Here is a 16,741-nt window from a genome sequence, read left to right as displayed (position 1 = left end):
GAGCCCGCGGGGCGGACAGCTGACCGCGCTGAGGGCCGGGGCTGCCGGCCGGGGCTGCCGGGGCCCCTCACGCTGCCAAAGGCTGCCAAAGGCTGCCAAAGGCCGCCCGGCCGCTCTGGCCCCGGCCCGCGGCGGGAGGCGGCCGCAGGCACCCCCGCTCCGGGGCCGCGGGGAGGAGCGGGTGTGCCCGGGCTCTCCCGGGCGGTGCCCGGTGAGGCGCAGCCGCCGCGGGCTGTGGCGGGGGGCAGCCCCGCGCAGGGCCGGCCGGAGCCCGGCCCCTTTTCCCGGGACCGGCTGCGGGCCTGGAGCCGCGGCCGGCATGAAGCAGGTAGGGGCGGCGGGCGCTGCGGGCGGGGCGCGGCTCCCCCGGGCCGTGCGCGCTGACGGGCTCCCGCCGCAGGCGCTGGTGGATGACACCGAGGATGTGTCCCTGGATTTCGGGAGCGAGGAGGAGCTGGCGCTGCGGAAAGCGCGGATCAGGTAACGGCGCGGAGGCCGCAGCATCGCGGCGCCCGGAGCCGGGCAGCCGGCTTGGCTGTTCCGGCGTACAGAAAACTCCATTTAAACACTTCATTCCCATTTTTTACAGGAGGGTGGTCAAACGCTGGAACAGGATTCCCGGGGAGGCTGGGGGGCCTCTGTCCGGGAGATGCCCGGGCTGGAGCAGGCGAGGCCGGGCCCCGCTGCCCAGCATCACCCGGTCACGGGAAATGAAAACCTGACACATCCAACATCCCAAACCCCAAGCAGACATTGCTTTAGTTAGAGCTGGAGCAGTGGAGACAACTCTCAGCTCCAGCAAAGCCCGCTGTGCAGCAGTGCTCAGGCACTGCAGTGGACACCTGGCTGAACAGCCAGAGAGCTGCAGTAAAACTCATGATTTCCTACCGCGGGATGTGATGCCGTGTGGAATATAAAATATCTTGTGCTTGTAGACGTTAACCTGAGAAAACCCAGCCCGTTAACCCATCTCATGTGTCAGGCTAAGCTTGGGCTCCTCACCAGAGGTGTCACTCTGCAGCTCTGGCCACACAGAGGTCCCAGGTGACAGAGCTGTTCAATCAGTGGCTTTTGAAGAATCTCCAATCAAAGACTGTGGAAGGAAGAGCTTTATGTCAAAATGAATTAGCCATGCAATGATCAATAACATATATAATCAGCTTTGATTTAGATTGCTTTCTCTGCCTTGCCCCAGTTTGGTCTGGTCCATTCCAAGGATAATATTTCTTGTAGGTGTGAACAAAGAAAATATAATAGATGTTAAACCTGACACAACATTATCTGAGATAAAAAGCAATCATGTAGCTTTACAATATAATTATTCTTTTAGAAGTGTCTGGTGAAGCATTGCTGTGGACTTTGTCACTACTGGAGGCAGCCCTGACATAAGATTAACCTTCCCAGACTTGCCTTGGTTTTACACCTTAGCAGCAGCACACATTTTAAATGAAGTTTTATATTTTGGTGCAGTCTTGGAGAATACAGACTAAAGGATTCAACTAAGCTGGGAAATACGGCTTAGAAGTACTTTGATCACATGAGCCACAGATTCTGTCTGAGGGACCAGACTACACTGAGAATGAAGTGAAACCACCCTGGAATGTTTGTAGGAGGTCACAGCATGCAACACTTTAGAGATCTTAGAGATTCCTCCTGATTCATGCTACTCAGTAATACAGCACAGGTAAAGTGTCAGCAAACTGTGCTATTCTGTGATCCACTTTGTGAAGACAGTGGCTTCATTAGAGACAGCTCTTCTTTCTGGCCCTCAAGACAATATTAAAAGATGATGTAGTATTGCAAATTTGTCTGCTATAGAATGCAGAAATGAAACTGCTTATGCTGGTCACACACATTTGTTTTTATATTTCTGAAGAATCTTGTGCAAATGAGCCTGGAAGTCACCTAGGTGCTGCAAATTTTGTTATCTTATTAGAGGGCATAACAAGGTGTTCCAGTCATTTGTCTTTAACTTTATTCCAATTTCATATATCTTGAACTTGGTTAGAATTTGCATAGGCTATGACAAATTGTGCTTTTGTGATTCTCTGAGGTATGTGCAAAAGGGCTCCTTAAAAGCAAAAGGTTAGTGGCTACTTTCCTAAGAAATTGGAAAAAGATTGCAGTACCAGAACTTTGGAAGTTGGGAGCATATGATTGCTTCTTTTACAAATTGAAACATGATGATCAAGGAGAAAAGAGAGCTCATTTATTCAAAATTTACCTCAATACATTTTGAAGTATCAGACAGGGGAAAAAAAAGGAAAAAAAGGCAGCATGTAGAGTGCTGCTGTGGCACTTCTGAGCAGGTCCCTGGAGTGATTCTCCTGTAGTTCACTGGCCTACACTGGCATAGCTTAGGCCTGACCCAAATTTGATTCTTTAACGTGGGATGCAACTGAATTGATTACAGCTCATTCCTGTCCTAACAGTCATCATGCTCCCAAACTGAACAGATGTTATTGTAACAGGGTAAATGGCAGTCAATGAGCCTTGAGGCTCCAGTTCTACATCACATGGATATTTAGATGCAACAGGAAATCCAGAAGGCCAAGCAAGTGGGTTGCTGTCCTTTCAGGAGCAAATTTATGGCAAGCTGAGCCATTGTAGAGTTACAGTTTCCTTTATCCTTTCCAGAGTCTCAGTAAGTGCTCAGCACTGTAATAAATGACAGCTTCTTGCTCATGTATTTTGTTTTGTTTGGTTTTTTTTTTAGCAAATACCCTTCAGTGTTTGACATTGGAACAAATTCAGCATCCAAACAGTAATCCTATTGTAATCCAGTAATACTGCTGAATCTGCCTTCCAAAATGAAACATGAATTCTCCAAAGTTACTGCCACATGTGAAGCACTGATCCATTAGAAAAGCTCAGGCAACCCTGGTGTGCTTTGGGGTTGTGATCCATGAAAGCTGCTCTGGACACAAGGGTGCCACTTCCATAATTGACTCCTGCATCTTCTTGACCTAGATAAGGCTCAAAGCAGCAAGGCCCTGTCTGTTTTAAGCGAGTTCACAATATCCACTACACGCACCTGGCTGCTTATGGCAGGAAAAGCCCCTTTGCTTAAAATGTCACATGTTCAGTTCTAAGTCAGAAGTTGTTTTTGGAAAGTTTGAAGTTCACATGGGCATGACCAGGAGTAAATATAAACTACACCTGTGCATCATTCTTCCCTCTCCAGTCATATGTGTAGTACTACAAACACACTATTACCACTGGAGAAAGATAAACACCAGAACAGTTAATCAGCTATAAAGTAATAATAGAACAACAAGGATATTGAAGTTATAAAAGTTATTATACTTATATAGCTATAATTGAAGTTTATAGTAAGCAGTTGTGTATATATTATATGTCTTATTTTATTAAACACAATAACAGAATAACATTTAATCGTTAAATAGTTGATTACGCCCTAGGCCATACTTTTGTTAATTGGCTATTCTACTCTTAATTGGTCACAGAGGTGTAGGAGCTTAAGGAAACAATTGTTGACTTAAATATCTTATTCAGATATTTTATTCTCTAAGATTCAAGGAACAAGTTACTTAACTGCAAGAGCCTGTAGTTCATTCTCACTTTCAACTAATTAACACAATCACACAGAGTAAGATTTTATTTGGCATATTACCCTGAAAATTGTACTGTGCTCATAACAGCATTCTCCAGTCCCCTCACCCTACTGTGCAGGCCAGTATTCCATGTCACATAGTAATTTCTTTCACTGAAATTTCTCTTTATTTTGTTACAGACAAAAATTTGTTCAATGAGCAAAGCATAAATACTAGTGAAATTAATAAGCAATAATTCAGAAGAACTGCTAGATTCCTAAATCATTCTGCCTGTCTAAAAGGAAGTGTTTGGGTTTAGACATTAAATATGAAAGTTCATTTTGTCTTAGAGCAAACAGCTGCAATTATTTTTTAGAGTTCATATTTTCTTTTCAAAACTGTTCTGAAAGGCATAAGAGCTTTCTCAATTCTTTTGTGCTTTGCAGTGTTGATTCATTTAATGAAACAACCAGGATTTTATGGTACTGTGTTGCACACAACCACTAAATTCCTTCACACAGGACCAAAGAATCTGGTGAAAGGGTCCATGTTTTGTTCTGTCTTTGAGAAAGTTTTGACAGGAACACCACATTTGTCTTTTAGCTTTAGATTGAAGCTTGGCTATTGAAAATACCAGTGCTTGATAATGAAGATATACACCAACACTGAAATAATAGCAGCTGCAAACCAAAATACCATTATAAACTTGAAATAGCTGCCCTGTGCTACACTGTCAGCAAGCACTGTAACATTCCCTCCTGTCCCATAACCTCATATATGCTCTGTGTTTTTTCTAGGCACCCACTGGCCACCTTTTTCCACCTGTTTTTCCGAGTGAGTGCTATTGTTACCTACTTGTTCTGTGACTGGTTCAGCAACAGCTTTGTTGCCTGTTTTGTCACTATTCTCCTCCTTCTATCCTTTGACTTTTGGTCTGTCAAGGTAAGATGACCCTGAATAGTAATTACCTTGGGAAGTATTTTGTTGTTAATTAAAACAAAAAAAAATTGAAATATGTATAATGACAGAAGTGACAAAAATATTTCAATCTGTTGATTTATTAAATGTCTAGCCCATTTTAATGAAGATGTTCACATATGTTAGTAATTTAGCACCATGTTTTGTATGGCTGACTACTAATATGGTGAGAAAATTGCTTTACCATAGGTAGATTTGTTTGTATGGTTTCCCCCTTAAAAAAAGTAAATTAAAAAATTAAAGTAATACTGGCTTTCAGCAGTGGAATCCCAAGGATGTCAAGATCTGCAACCCTGTGCCCAGACCCCACAGCAGGGGCTGCAGAAGACTCCTGAAAGCCCAGCTATATCTCTGGTGCCCTAATCCCATGCAGGCAGGTGGATCAGGCCAGCCCAGGATCCAGGGGTTCCACATGTTGAGCAAGGCTTTTGTTTTGTAGAAGTGAAGTATTGATGCACCTCCAGTATTCTGAAAACTTCTGGTGTTCATCCAGGTGCAGAAATATTTTCTTGGTTTGTTTCCCTGATCCTACACAGCTTACTTGCTTGTCATTAATCTCCCATTTTTCAGTGCGTTTCTATTCTCAGTATTCCTCTTTTACTGAGGAAATTTGTTTATTGGGTGCTTGTCCAACTAACTGACTTGAAAAAGATACAACCTATAATTTCTTGTCTAAGTAAGTGCTATTGTGCTTGTTATCATATTGAAAGAGAAGAGGCCTCTAAATTTGTAATTTCACCCATCGTTAATGGCTATTGTACTCGAGCTGGAACAGCTTTTACAAGTAATTTTTGTATTAGATAAAAGAAGATGATTTTTCAACATGCTTGTCTTTTAAATTTTTCCTATTTTTAACTGCTATACTGACAAGTGACTTGTGCTACTGATTAATGTAAATAATGGTTTCATCACTAGAATGTGACAGGAAGACTCTTGGTTGGTTTGCGTTGGTGGAACCAGATTGATGAAGATGGAAAAAGTCACTGGGTGTTTGAAGCAAAAAGGGTAAATATATTAATAGAAGCAGGCCCAAGGCAAACAGAATCTATAGGAAATTTGTAAAGCTGATACCAAGTCAAACAAGATAACAAACAGAGCACCTTTGTAACAGTTACTTTTTATCCAGCTTCCACAGAAAACAATGTCAGTATTCAGGGACAAGCACTGTTTGTCACATCCTGGAAGTATTCAGGGCAAAACAGATCTCACAGCATTGTTAGCATATGGATCAGCAGAATAAATATTCAAAGTATGGTGCTATAGGTATGAAATATTTCTGGTAGTTCTATTTTATTTTCTAGTGACAATATCTTGTAATAAACACATCTTTCCATAGATAATCCCAACACAGAATCCTCTTCAGGAAAGATCAACAGGAAAAGCAATGCTGAATAGTTCAGATTTGGTATTTTGAAGTTAATATTTTATTCACATTAATGGAATATGGTGGGAAAGAGAACCTGGATCGCAGAGAATTCTGATACTGCCAGTGCCCCCCAAACACACTGAGGGGTGGAAAAAAAAAGCACAGTAGAATGGCATTTGGCATCACTGCCAGAGTCAAGACTCAGGGTTTTGCTTTCACTTGCTGACATTCTCTTTGCAGCCCCACTGAGCCTGGGTGCTGCTCACTAGGACATTCTCTGGAGCCCTGCAGCTGTGTCCCCATGTCCCCAGCCCGGCCGGCTGTGCCGGTGCTGGCCCGGTGTGCGGGACTGCAGTGCCCTCTGCAGCCTCGGCTGCAGCTCCGGGGTGGCCCGAGCACAGAACACAAATTAATGTGCTTCCTGTGAGTCTGAGGGAGGCCTGAAGACAGAATAGAGGAAACCCTGCAGGAAAGAATACATGGAAAATTCAATATACTGAAAAATTAACTAAAAAGCTTTTCTTTTCAGAGTGGAAGAATCCAGAGGGTTTTCTTTTCCAATTGTGATGCTTCTGTTTCAGAAGTTGGCACAAGTGGTCATCGATTGATCTAAGGGTTGGAGTGAGATTTTGAATTTTGGAAAGATCAGAGCCTTCTGAACAATTCTCTTACTTTAGGGGTTTTTTTTGTTCTTAAGTCTGATGAGTGATGAGTCCTTCAGTGTAGATAGAGATGTGTGAGTTATGCTGACCTGAAGAAATCTTTAAGCAGGGCTCTGCAGCCTGCTCTGAAGTTTCTGCTCTCTCTGAAGAACAGAGCATAGGGCATAAGGCTGCCCCTTGCAGTTACAGTGTGCCCAACTCCAGCATGACACAAGAGGCATTTTCATAGGCAAGGTTCTTAATCATGGAATGTCAGCAGAGTTCAGAAGCAAAACCCAACTATTTATATGACAGGAATACATAATAGTTTATATAATAGGAAAATAAGCTTCATGCAAGATATAAATTAAGCTAAGATACAGCATTGTTTTATGAAAATGTATAGAAATGTGCATTTTTATAAGAATTCCAGTCTGCACTAGAACCAACTGATAAATCCAATGGATGAAAATGCTGTTGTTTACAGTAGGGCATCAGGAAGGACCCTGGGCATAAGCTACTTCTCCTCTTTGTTAATCTTCTATGCATATTATAAATGAAATTATTCCTCCTCTGTGAATTTGTCATTTATTGTGGGTTTTGACTTTGTGACTAAAACTCTCAATTTTTTCTTCCAGGTGCCTACAATAGCTGCTTCAACTGAAGCTGAAGCCCGAATCTTCTGGCTTGGTCTCATCATCTGCCCAGTGATTTGGACAATGTTTTTCTTTAGCACCTTGTTCTCCTTGAAGCTGAAATGGCTGGTGAGTCAGTGGGTACTGAAAACAATCTTGGTAGAGGGAAAACACAGATCTGTTAGTTTTGAAACAGGTCTTTTCAACAGTAGAAAAATTTCACCAACAGCTTCAAAGAATCCCAAGGAGTTTTCTGCAGTCAAGGCTTGCACTCTGGAATGGATTGGTAATTTTTAGCTGCACTTCTGCTGGGTTATCAGATGTCAACTCCTTCCTCCAGAGAACCTCAAGTGGTTCAAAATTATGAGCTCAAGCAGTGGGCAAAATTATGAGCTTCTGTTTAACTGCAGCAACTTACTCTGCCCCAACTTATTTCAGTCAAATAAAACTAACAGGACAGGACAAAAAATGAACCAGTGATGTTGCTTTTCAGGTCTCCTGGGAACTTAAATGTCCTTTTAAAAGTAAGGATTTTAGATCTCTGGTACCATTTCCTTTTGAAAGAACCAGCATTGTTAGCTCATAAAACCTTGATAAATTGAGCTGTAAGTATTTTATAATTGCTCTACTTATAAGTCATCTACTTAAACCCCAACACTATGTTTTTCTAAATATGAGAGGAAATTTACCCCGTATATTGCATTACATTAAGATATTTTTGTCTATGAAATCTTCACATTTTCCCCTGTAAACATTAAGTGCTTGGCTAATTGCCATGCTGTTCATTCTGTCAAGTTCCCAGCCATGCTCAGTACCATTTCCTATTTCAGTTTGAAAAGAAAAATAACCTCCAACATGTGTAGCTACATAACCACTAACGGCCAAGATTGCATACTATTATTCAATTAAACAAGAAATTCAGCAATGGGCATGAATCAATTGAAAATCATTTAACTGCTTTCTGGTGCCCCTAAACATGCAATAGTTAAAATTAAACCAGCACTCTTTGTTCCTGGCTCCACCTTTATTTTTGAAAAGCAGAGATTGTTTGCTAAGCCAAGAGCTGCTTGGAGACAGAACTCTTAACTGGCACAGGAGGAAGGTTGCCCAATGCTCACAAAAGGCAAATTACACAAACAAAAATAAAATCACTTCTGGGAAACTGGTTCCGAAGGCTAAGAGAAACCTTTTTTATAAGTTACTGCATTAGTCAGATTGGTTCCACCTGCTGCTTAACCTAAAGTACCACAAAATGAGCTGATTATTTTCACTGCCTGTCAATGCTAGATAGGGAATCCATCTATGGATGCTCTTTGCAAATCTGTAAATTACAAATCTTACTTGTTTAGAGTAAGTTGTTTGTCAGCTGAACAGGCCTGCTATGTATCTGGATGTAAAACTTTTAGATACAAATGGGGCTTAAAAAAAGTTAAATGTTTCTGGAATCTGTTGGGTAGGTCCTTTTTTGAGTAAGTGCTTTTAGGAAAGTAGTGAAGTCTTTCAAGATACAAAATGACAAAACTGGTATTGGTGTTTTGATAAAAAGAATTATTTTGTAGAAAGGAACTACTGTGTTTGACATGATTGGATGTCTTTGAAGGCCATTTATGATTGGGAGGAATGTCCCCTCTCTTACAGCACATTTATGTGGATAGTGTGTACACACACACACGTGTATATCCTACACAGTCAATGCACAGCCAAGGATTTGTTCCTGCTGAACTCTTGTTTGTCCACAGGCTCTCGTGATTACTGGGATCTCCCTCCAGACTGCTAATTTATATGGCTACATCCACTGCAAGTTAGGGGGACAGAAAACCATCAGCAGAGTAACCTCAAGGTTGTTTGGCACCACAGATGTTCCCAAGAGTGAGTACTGAGCTTCAGCCCATGGGGTACCACAGCCAACCTGCCTCTCAGGGCTAGTGCTGGTTCTTCTTGGATCTCAGTTCCTTCAGTAAGTCCAGGGTGATCGTGATTCTCCACCAAGCCTCTCTGGCAATTTCACATGGAAGAGCCATAACCCCAGGTCACTTTGTTCCATGTCTGAAAGCCTGCTGAGCTCCACAACTGAACTCCTTCCAAGCGCCGGAGGAATGTCCTTAAGTTAAATCCTTGGAGTTGCTATTATTCTAATACCTCTGTTTAAGCAGGGCTGGAAGAGCCATCTTCAACCCTCAGGCTTCCAACTGACAGCTCCCTGCTTTCATAAAAGATCCCTGTGTTCCAAGTTATGCTTGTAGCCATGTGTGCTCTGTTCCTTCAACAGGACAGAGCAGGATAATTTCAGAAGATGGCACTGAAGAACATGGGAAGACAGGATTTAGGTAACTAAACAAGGAAGAGCTAAAGGATGAGCAGTAAAAAAAAAGCAATTAATGAAAGTTGTTCTTCATGGGAAAATATTTAGATAAAGCTCTTCTAGAATTATGCCTGCATGAAATAAAGTCATTTGTGTTTGAGTCTTTAGATCCTGGAAGGTTTAAAGCCTTTGTTACTTAAAAGCTTCACCAAAAAGGGAGCACAGACAGTGCTCATGGTTTACAAGGAGCACGCTGCTTTCAGAAAAGTTGTCAACTAACCTCAAACTGCTGGATTATCTTAACCAGAAATTATATATAATGAAAATACAATGCTAATTTGTTTAACTTTGGAACTACAATAAACAAAATCAAACTGCCTTTCCTTCTTGTACACAATACTGATTTTTTCAGAGCTTTGCAATCCCAAAGGGCCTCTTCGTTATTAAAAATACTGAATGTTTATTTTTTAATGTTCAGGCTTAGAGTCAAATAGAAAAAGCAGAAGTCATGAACCATGTTCACCCACTACTTGTGTGAAGCTGGTAGTTTTGTATAGTTAAAAAATTAGTCTTATTTTGATACTTGTAAAAAATAAAGCAGTGCACTTGTACTGTAGTGCTATAATACTTTCACTCTAGACACTGATCTTTTCCACTGAGACACTTAAATGATGTTATTCAGGGAAAGGGAAGAGGCATTATAGCTCACCCTTGTGCAGCAGGCAGAACAAAGGCTGCTGCACATTTCCCATTGTCAACCCAGCATATTTTATATTCAACCTCCTAAGTAAAATGTGTGTTGTATTCTCACCTCTTCAATTGCTACCTTCACAGTCAGGTTATTGGTACCATGACACTGGACACAGAAAGCACTTGATAATCCAGATGCAGACTCACTTTCACAGCTTTCTCGTGAGGGAAAAACTACAAAAGTCTTGAACTTTTGGAAAAAGCACAGGCAAGAGCCTTTATATTTAGAATTTATTTGCAATATACAAAAAGAATACATTCCTTTAATAAATCAAGGCATAAGTTACTTTTCTATAATTAAACATGAACTACACTTCTGTTCCACTTACAGCTTACATTATCTTTTCTTCTTGCAAATGGTGTTGTTCACAGTATTCCTGAATTCCTGCAAAGATGGAGAACAAGTAATATAAGTACTATTTCAGTTGTACATCAGGAGTTTGTTGTTGCTGCTTCTGTCCCCTGAGAGTACAAGTATCTGAAGTTGGGCCTTCCTTACACTGAAAGTGGCTTTAGAATTATTTTTAAACAGCACAGCACCAGCTGTTTAGGGAGATTTTACAAGGAGTTTTTGTGTAATTACAGTTAGAAGTGGAGGCATTGGTCAGTCAGCTGCCTGCCACTGGGTTATGGTGAACACCCCTCCACACACCTGCTCGAGAGCTCACAACGTTTCTCTGAGCACAAGGACACCCCATCTCTGAAAATGAAAGTCTGACTTCTCTGAAGTCAAACGGTGAAACCAGTTATCAAATACACTTCTGTTACCGCTTTAGCGGCCAGTCAGAAGTGATGCCCAGAAGCAAACACAGTCTTTGCACCTGCTACTTTCAGAATTACTGTGCCCTTCTCCTGATTTTATTATTTGTGGCCAGTAACACAAGCCTGTGTAACACCTTTGTATATTGCAGCAGTGCTTGGAACCGAGGGGATTCATTTCCACAGTGATTCTCAGACTCACTTTGAATGATATTCCTGTAAGATACTGTAGCTGGAGACTGGGGTGCTTCAGCCAAGAAAGACTGGCCTCTGTCACAACTTTTTCCTTGAAGGACAGAGAAAAAACACAGAAACAAAGCAACAGGAAAAGATGAGCTTTTCTTTTTTAAGCCTTTATCCTGTTCCAGTTACACCTTTTCAAACAGCCACCTGCATCTGTTCCTTTTAGGAAGCCCTGAAGTCAGTAACAGGACTAGAAATACAGTGTACAGTTTGACAGAGGAATAGTACTAGCAGAAACCTTCAGCTGGGAGTACTGAGCTGTTCCTCAATGTCATTAATTCAGGTATTAATTGGTAACAGTTAGTGGGCAAAGAACCACACCTCCTCATGACCCACAAAAGAATTTGGGCAGTGCCAGTAACAGTGAGGTTAAAGCACTGGTTTTAATGCTTAGTATCTACAAAATACTCTTCTTTGAAGTGGTTATGATTTCCTTTAGTCTGCATTTCCAGGTGACTACATCAAAGAGAAAGACATGTTGTATTTCAGATACGATTACAGAGCTGAAAAAATGCAGCATGTAATCTTAATTAAGGAAAAGTTAAGGAAATTACCCCAGCACTTCCCACATTCCACACCAAGCTACAGTCATAGTTACAGTGACTTTTGATTCAAAAAAACATTCTATCTAAAAGTGCTAAGAGACATCAGTGTCCCTATCAGGTTTTTCCAGCAGGAACATCAGTATAGGATGAACAACTTGCTTTAAGTGCAGTGCAGTAAGTGACTTTACCTATCTGTGGATCCAGAGGCACTTTACCCAGGAGAGAAACACTCAAGTTCTGGCACATCTTCTCTGCACCACCAGTAGTCGGGGGGAAGATCTGAGATTCATTCTGGGACAACGTGAAAATCAGAGTTAAAATACTGCAATTCTGAGAAAAAGGCATTTTTGGAGCAATGTTTACTATCCAAGCAATGCCAAGGAAAGGATGCTGTAATACACAGCCAGCCTTACCTTACACTTGGGACACACAAAGCCACTCATGTTCTCCACAACACCTATGATGGGCAGCTTCACTTTGCGGCAGAAGTTGATCTCCTTCCGAACATCCTGAAGTGACACTTCCTACAAATAATAGCAAACACTTGTATTTCAACTGTTTCATGCTGAATCCATTCAATTACCGCCTTAGAGCTACTTTACAATGAATTATTGCTGCTGTCTTAATATTTTTAGGAACATAAACCTGTGCTATGAGCTCTATCAATGGAGCAGGTACAACACGTCAAGCCTACTGGATGTGGTTCTGTTTTGAAATCTGACTCTAATCAAGATTCACCCATAATTATGTTTTTTATCTCCTATGTTCATCTCATATCTTCTTTAAATGCAACTTTTTCACATTTTCATCTTACAGAAGGACCCTTGGTATTCTCCACAGAATGAGGACAAGAACCACTAGGCTTACACTAGTTTACCGTTTTTCCAATTAAATTTAAAATATCTTATCCTCTCAGAGTTTTCACATATATGACTCACCTCATTTATTCTCCTGTTCCCTTCCACCTTCACCACCTCTCTGGTATTATCCTCAACACTTTGCTTCCTTTACATGTTATCCTTTCTGCTGTTGTAGAAATACTTCATATCATGTGCTAGTTGGATCTCCTGTTCTGTTCCAAACTAGATATGAAAACCTCTGCTAACTGGGTGTGTTTTTAGTTTCAGCTTTCCAGGGGCTGATTTCTCTTTTAAAAATGCACATGACAAAGCTGCCTACTATGGGGGGTCACCTGGAGGTGACAGGCTACTTCACAGGTGTCAAAGAGTGCACAGCTTATCACATACAAACGAAGCTTCTTACAAACATTATTCTGAACATTAAGCTATTGGTAAGTAAATTACAGATCCACACCCATGTTAAGTCTGATTCTGAAAGAGGGAGTGAAACACTGTATTTCCTTTCACCACACTGGTCTCAACAGCTTTAGATTGTGAACTGCTGTGGTTTAGTGACCCATGTGGATCCCATCCAGCTCCACTGAGACACCCACCTAACCCACAGACCAGCCACCTGCAGGGGGAACACAACAAAGTAATTTCCTGAGATTCTGTACCCTTAGATTTCTGTGAAATCAACAGCCTGGAACCCAAGGACTGCCTTTTAGTGCCATGATGCTTCCCTGGTGGAATTTTGGCTCATACCTGGGGGGTGGTGATGATGACTGCACCGTCAATGTGGGTGGCACTGAGGTACTGCACAATGGACAGGTGCTCATCTGATGTTCCTGGGGGTGTGTCCACGATCAGGTAATCCACTTCACCCCAGTCCACATCACGCAGAAACTGCTTGATCAGCCCTAGAGGAAAGGATGTGGAAGAGAAAAAGGTATCTTCCTGTATTTCAAATTTCTGGGTCTCAGCTAACTACCCTATCTACATTACTAAACAAGTTCATGATATTTCCACACTTGAAACCTTTCAAGTTTGTGAATTACTGTTGGAAACACTCAATACATACCGTTCTTTTTTGGTCCTCTCCAGATGACAGCATCATCAGGACTACTAAGCAAGAACCCCACTGACATGACACCTAAGTTTTCTTCAACATACTGAAAGAGAAGTAGAGAAACATAACAGTGAAGCAAGAGTAGAGAAACCAGCTCTGAAGCCCTATTTTACAGAAAAAGCAAATGAGAGGGAATACATTAATGAAATAAAGGCAGAGAACTTTATTTTTTATCACAGGGCATTAAAAACTGCATCTTGTGCAACACTCACCAACTACACTAAGACTGAAAAAATGAAATTGTTACAGCAGTTTATGGAATCACTGGAGACAATGGAAGGATAAAAGCAGCTTTCCCTCTCAGCACCAGCTGCCTATCTAAAAGCATGCACACTACAGGGGATCTTTAGACAACCAACACTACTGCAAAATCTTCTCTGCATATTCTAAAGATTAATAACATTCGTCTTGGGTGCAAGATACTTCTTGGCTGTCACAGAAAAGATGACACACTACAGCTGCATGATACCCCAAAATAACAAACCTGAGTAACTTATATTTATTGCCCATATTGCAAAGTCAGTAAACACAAGGTAATAAAACAATTCTAGAAATACAGTATTTTAATGCTCTGATCCACATAGTCTATATCCCAGTTCTATATGATATGCATCTCAATTTTATAGATCTATTCTATATTTTACAAAAACTGGATATACATTCCATAGCGTTCTCTAGATATTCTCTAGAATATGAATATAGGTCATATAGATCTATAGAATCTGGATACAAAATCTGTAGATTCTATGCCCTATATCTGTAGATTCTATAGAATCTGGGTATTTAAGTCATTAGAAGAAGAATCAACAAGAGTACCCCCTGCTCCTCCCTCACTCATTTTACACTGTAGAAGATGGTGCCCAACCCAAACACACCCAATGAACTTTCTGAAACAGCTACACCAACTCACCACTGGAGACCATCCAGATCCACTCTGATGAACCTGAAAATTGAAGTGATACACAAAAGTTGCAATAACAATAATGTAAAATAATAAAAAAAAAAAGATGTTACACAAAACATGAACATAAGTCAATCCTGGGCAAAGAGCTCTCCTGCCTGCAGGAACAATCCTGCAGTGGGGCAGCTGAGGTAGAAATGCAGGAGCACCAGATCTCCATCAATAAGTGAACAACAACTACTCAACCCTTATGCAAGTGTACTCATTACTTTTTGCATTTGTAAGAAATATTCCAGGGCTGATAAAGCGTATCATGGTAATAGTACTCAAGTTTCAAGTAGTCATCATTATGTGGCTGACATGCAATGAAAGTTGGTTTGCAGAACTGCTCATCCTAAAAGCAGATGACTCTTTTGCAAAATATGTTATGCTGAACTTCTCCATCTCACCTCACTTCCCTACCACTGCCCCACATTTCCCATTATGCACTCCTTTTAGAAGCTCTACATCCAAAAATCCTAAATATGCTAATGAAAATCTGAGAAAAAAAATCCCTCCTTTGAGCATTCACTCACCTGTTCTCCTTCTAGACCCATAATTTTAGGAATCGATGGCCCACAGATATCTATGTCCAGCAGAGCAACCTGGAAAACAAACCAGCCAACCTGCCCCACTGGAAATGAAGTAGCGAAGGGCTGTCTTTAAAGGTGACCTCATGCAATGAAATCACTCCAGCAGGGCTCATCCTGGAAAGCCAAACTTTAACGAGCAGGGACACACGATCGGTACCTGCCCGCAGGGGCTCGGCCCTGCCCCCCCGCCGCCCGTCCTGTCCGGGTCCTCTGCCCACCTGCTTGGTCTCGTCCGCCGCCAGCCCGTGCGCCAGGAGGGCGCTGAAGGTGCTCTTGCCCACGCCGCCCTTGCCGGACAGCACCAGCACCGTGTGCCGCACCGCCCGCAGCCGCGCCCGCAGCTCCGCCGCCTCCGCTGCGGAGACACCGCGCCGTCAGCGCGCCCACACCGCGACCCCGAGCCGGCACCGCGACCCCGAGCCGGCACCGCGCACCCCGAGCCGGCACCGCGACCCCGAGCCGGCACCGCGGCCCCGAGCCCGCACCGCGACCCCGAGCCGGCACCGCGACCCCGAGCCGGCACCGCGGCCCCCGAGCCGGCACCGCGACCCCGAGCCGGCACCGCGCACCCCGAGCCGGCACCGCGCACCCCGAGCCGGCACCGCGACCCCGAGCCGGCACCGCGCACCCCGAGCCGGCACCGCGGCCCCGAGCCCGCACCGCGCACCCCGAGCCCGCACCGCGCACCCCGAGCCGGCACCTCGGCCCCCGAGCCCGCACCGCGCACCCCGAGCCCGCACCGCGCACCCCGAGCCCGCACCGCGACCCCGAGCCGGCACCGCGACCCCGAGCCGGCACCGCGGCCCCCGAGCCGGCACCGCGATCCCGAGCCCGCACCGCGCACCCCGAGCCGGCACCGCCACGGCCGCTGCACTCACCCGGGTCCGGCCCGGCCGCGCCGGCCGCGCACAGCCCCTGGTTGGGACATCCCTGGCAGGCGGCCGCCCTGCCCGCCTGGGCGCTGCCGGTCCCGGGGCATTCTGCAAGGGACAGAGAGAGCTGGGCCGCGAGTGCCGCGGGCGGGGGGCCCGTCCCGCCCCGTCCGCCCCCGCCGCTCACCCTCCGGGGCGCCCGGCGCCTCCGCCATAGCGCTGCGTCACTTCCGCCGCCGCCGGGGGCGGGGCCTCGCACCCGCGGTGCCCAGCTCCTGCCGCCGGGGGGCGCTGCCGCTGCGGGATCGGGTCAGCCGGGGCACCAGTGAGCGACCCGGTGACACCAGTGAGCGACCCGGTGACACCAGTGAGGGCCCCGGTGACACCAGTGAGGGACCCGGTGACACCAGTGAGGGCCCCGGTGACACCAGTGAGCGACCCAGTGACACCAGTGAGGGACCCGGTGACACCAGTGAGCGACCCGGTGACACAGCGAGAGCCCCGGTGACACCAGTGAGGGACCCGGTGACACCAGTGAGCGACCCGGTGACACAGCGAGAGCCCCGGTGACACCAGTGAGGGACCCGGTGACACC

At 44.2% G+C, this 16,741-nt stretch overlaps 2 protein-coding genes across 2 annotated transcripts; one reads left to right on the top strand and one right to left on the bottom strand.

The window, feature by feature from the left end:
* The first annotated feature begins 202 nt into the window (after positions 1-202).
* TVP23A (trans-golgi network vesicle protein 23 homolog A) lies at positions 203-9,854 on the top strand. Its single transcript, XM_068206746.1, has 6 exons — positions 203-480; positions 4,352-4,496; positions 5,448-5,537; positions 7,178-7,303; positions 8,914-9,043; positions 9,444-9,854. Exons 1-6 carry the CDS (start codon positions 320-322, stop codon positions 9,503-9,505), a joined length of 714 nt encoding a protein of 237 aa, XP_068062847.1. The 5' UTR covers positions 203-319; the 3' UTR covers positions 9,506-9,854.
* Positions 9,855-10,443: 589 nt separating this feature from the next.
* NUBP1 (NUBP iron-sulfur cluster assembly factor 1, cytosolic) lies at positions 10,444-16,380 on the bottom strand. The gene is made up of 11 exons (XM_068206745.1): positions 16,334-16,380; positions 16,153-16,254; positions 15,493-15,629; positions 15,218-15,286; positions 14,652-14,684; positions 13,694-13,784; positions 13,378-13,532; positions 12,187-12,297; positions 11,962-12,064; positions 11,188-11,271; positions 10,444-10,611 (listed from the first exon to the last, which is right to left on the bottom strand). The coding sequence occupies exons 1-11, from the start codon at positions 16,359-16,361 to the stop codon at positions 10,559-10,561; spliced, it is 966 nt and encodes a 321-aa protein (XP_068062846.1). The 5' UTR covers positions 16,362-16,380; the 3' UTR covers positions 10,444-10,558.
* Positions 16,381-16,741: the final 361 nt, after the last annotated feature.

The sequence above is a fragment of the Anomalospiza imberbis genome, chromosome 16 (assembly GCF_031753505.1).
Source record: "Anomalospiza imberbis isolate Cuckoo-Finch-1a 21T00152 chromosome 16, ASM3175350v1, whole genome shotgun sequence".
Lineage (NCBI taxonomy): Eukaryota > Metazoa > Chordata > Aves > Passeriformes > Viduidae > Anomalospiza > Anomalospiza imberbis.
The sequence above is the reverse complement of the archived record's forward strand: the minus strand, read 5'-3'. Positions and strand labels throughout refer to the sequence as shown.

Coding starts and splice junctions, on each gene's coding strand:
- TVP23A (XM_068206746.1), top strand. CDS start 320: ATGAAGCAGGTAGGGGCGGCGGGCGCTGCGGGCGGGGCGCGGCTCCCC. Junction 481..4,351: donor CTGCGGAAAGCGCGGATCAG/GTAACGGCGCGG, acceptor TGTTTTTTCTAG/GCACCCACTGGCCACCTTTT. Junction 7,304..8,913: donor CCTTGAAGCTGAAATGGCTG/GTGAGTCAGTGG, acceptor GTTTGTCCACAG/GCTCTCGTGATTACTGGGAT.
- NUBP1 (XM_068206745.1), bottom strand. CDS start 16,361: ATGGCGGAGGCGCCGGGCGCCCCGGAGG. Junction 15,287..15,492: donor CGGCGGACGAGACCAAGCAG/GTGGGCAGAGGA, acceptor TTTGTTTTCCAG/GTTGCTCTGCTGGACATAGA. Junction 11,272..11,961: donor GCCTCTGGATCCACAGATAG/GTAAAGTCACTT, acceptor CTGTCCTTCAAG/GAAAAAGTTGTGACAGAGGC.